The 2670-nt window shown below is 42.4% G+C and overlaps 1 protein-coding gene across 1 annotated transcript in view; it reads left to right on the top strand.

The window, feature by feature from the left end:
- Nucleotides 1-2293: 2293 nt before the first annotated feature.
- Nucleotides 2294-2670, top strand: part of LOC109912327 (angiotensin-converting enzyme 2-like) — a gene marked incomplete at its 5' end in the record, with an annotated part of 6991 nt that continues 6614 nt past the window's right edge. Inside the window, one exon of the mRNA XM_048594115.1 lies at nt 2294-2452. Coding sequence (XP_048450072.1) covers nt 2294-2452 — 159 coding nt within the window. The remainder of the gene's footprint in view (nt 2453-2670) is intronic.

Here is a 2670-nt window from a genome sequence, read left to right as displayed (position 1 = left end):
CAGAATCATTATTTGTTTCTCATTTTGTTTGCAAACCAGCAGGTCTTCTGCATCAAAAGTATTTGTAAAGAATCATAATTAATTTCTCGTTTTTTTGTTTGCAACTCAGCAGATCTTTTGCATTAAAAATATTGAAGATTAGTTGAGATTCTATAGCTCTGGTTTTTTTGTAACCATGATTCAATTCCAGCATTCAGAGTGAGAGAGAGAGAGAGAGAGACAGTCCTTTCGTTATCCTGTTTTCTTCATGTTCGGTTGCTATTTAGCTGACCTGCTGGTAGTTGGAGCGAAAGATGTTTTTTACCTGCAATACAGGGATAACGAGGGGAGAGTTCTTTGACTGTGACCTTCACAGCCTGCTAATGCTTGAACACAAGCAGTTACACGAGAGAGAGTCCAGTCCGACCAACCTACTCCAGTACCATTGTAACTGGTTATTGAACTCCTGTCTTGGTGCGTTATTTAAAGAAAAGCACAAAATGTGCTAGTAGTTTGGGATAAAATACACAAGGGATGGCTTGCCCTTGAGCAAGGGGTGTCAGCTGTTGGCTACTGTTGTGCTCACAAGAGATCACAGACCAGTCCATTTGAACTTTGACAGTTTGAGTATCACATTCCAGGTAACTCTTCAAAAGCCACTTAAATGTTTGTCTGCTGCTATTTTAGACTGCATCAGTCCTCTTACGAAAAGAAAAAGCACATTCTGGAAGTATAATGTAAAAATATCCACTATACTTCAAGGTTTGAACCTGTTCTCATGGCAAAAGGCCTGTCAATAATTGGATCTGACTCTGTCTCACCACAGGCTCTCTCGATTCCTCCATTATCAGACTGCTTTTCCGATATTCCGTCCTGCATATGCAGATGCTTCCTCCATTTAGATATCGGGAAGACTGAAGCTATTGTCATTGGTTTCTACCACGAAATCCATTCTGTAGCCACTCAAATCCATCTTCCCAAGGTTGACCCAAACTCTTCAGCTTCCTGTTGGATGAAGGTGAAGCAGTGGACAAATGGTATGATCACCAGACTATTAATCCAGATAACCTAGCTAATGGTCTGGGGATACAGGTTCAAATCCCACCATGGCAAGAATCTATGAATGACCATGAAACCATTGTTGAAAAACCCATCTGGTTCATTAATATCCTTTAGGGAGGGAAACTGCCATCCTTACCTGGTCTAGCCTACATGTGACTCCAGACCCACAGCAATGTGGTTGACTCTCAACTGCTGATTAGAAAAGGCACAGCAAGGTCAAGGGCAGCAAGGAATGGACAATAAATGCAGGCCAACAAACAACACCCATGTCCCTCCAGGGAATAAAAACAAAAGATGAATTTCTGTCCCCATTTCTCCTGTAGCCCCCAGACTAACTCTTTAACTTTATCCGACCCCACCCCAGACTCAGGTTACCTGCTTATCCTCCACACTTTGGCTATTTCTGAACTGGTCTACTCCAATAATCTGGGTTGCTCTTACACATTCTTTCTGAACTTCAGCTCATTCAAACCTCTGCTGCTATCCAGTCCACAGCAAATTGTGTTCACCCATCGCAGACTTATGTTGGGTCCCAACCCACCAATGTCTCAGTTTTTAAATTCTCAAGTCCATCCAGGACTTTCTCCCTCCTTAGATCTGTAACCCCCTCCAGCCCATGACGTTTTTGAGATACCTATTCTCCTTCAAGTCTTGCCTAATTATTCATGTTCCTAAGGTATAGAAAGCTCAACCTTTCCCTCATGCCCTCTTTCCCCTCCTCAAGATTCTCTTTAAAGTCTATCCTTTCCAGCAACTGTTAGGACACGACCCCACAGTTTCTTTAAAAGCAAAATACTGCAGATGCTGGAAGTCTGAAGTGAATTCATCAAGAACTAGAGAAACTCAGGAGATCTGGCAACATCTGCAGAAAGAGAGAGAGAGAGGAAAAACAGAGCTACCATTTTGAGTCCAGTATAACTCCACTCAGAAATGAAGCCTTAACTCAGTTCTGAAGAACTGGAACATTCACACTGTTTCTTCCTCTACAGACACCCTCAGACTTGCTGAGTTTCTTCACTGCTGTTTTAATTCCAAAGTTTTTTTATATTATATATATATATATTCAGGTTTGGACCACTGGCGCTCCTGTAGATTTTACGGTGTCATGGTGCTATCTAAAGGCAAATTTTTGCTGAGTAACAACATGAACTTCGAGTGGTATGTGAGGGGTGCCATCTGCACACAGAAAGGGATGGGTGTGAATCTCACTGTCTAAAGATCTGATTGAAATCTTCCGGCACTGTTTCTCCAGAACATAGCCAGCGAGGCGTGGTCTGCATTTTACCAAATTGCCTCGGACGAAGCAAGTAAATTTCCCATCGACCAGATAAAGAAAAAACAAGTCAAAATGCAGCTCAAGATGCTTCAGGATAAAGGCTCTGGGGCCTTACCTCCAAAGGAATACCGGCAGGTAAGTGACAGAAGCTGGAAATTCCGGAATTATCGACGCGGGGAAGGGAACTCAGGTCCTTCTGGAGATATTTGCAGCTTGAGCGAACACAAACCATTAACCCACTTTCAATTCCTTGAGATAAGGCTGTTATCTAGTTCTAACAGCTGCTTAATGGTTTCAGTGAGTTGGACTCAACACTGATTTCTTCCACTGATTAACACATAATCACAGCAACA

Source organism: Rhincodon typus, unplaced genomic scaffold (genome assembly GCF_021869965.1).
Source record: "Rhincodon typus isolate 14 unplaced genomic scaffold, sRhiTyp1.1 hic_rhity00006061, whole genome shotgun sequence".
NCBI classification, from domain to species: domain Eukaryota; kingdom Metazoa; phylum Chordata; class Chondrichthyes; order Orectolobiformes; family Rhincodontidae; genus Rhincodon; species Rhincodon typus.
The sequence above is the reverse complement of the archived record's forward strand: the minus strand, read 5'-3'. Positions and strand labels throughout refer to the sequence as shown.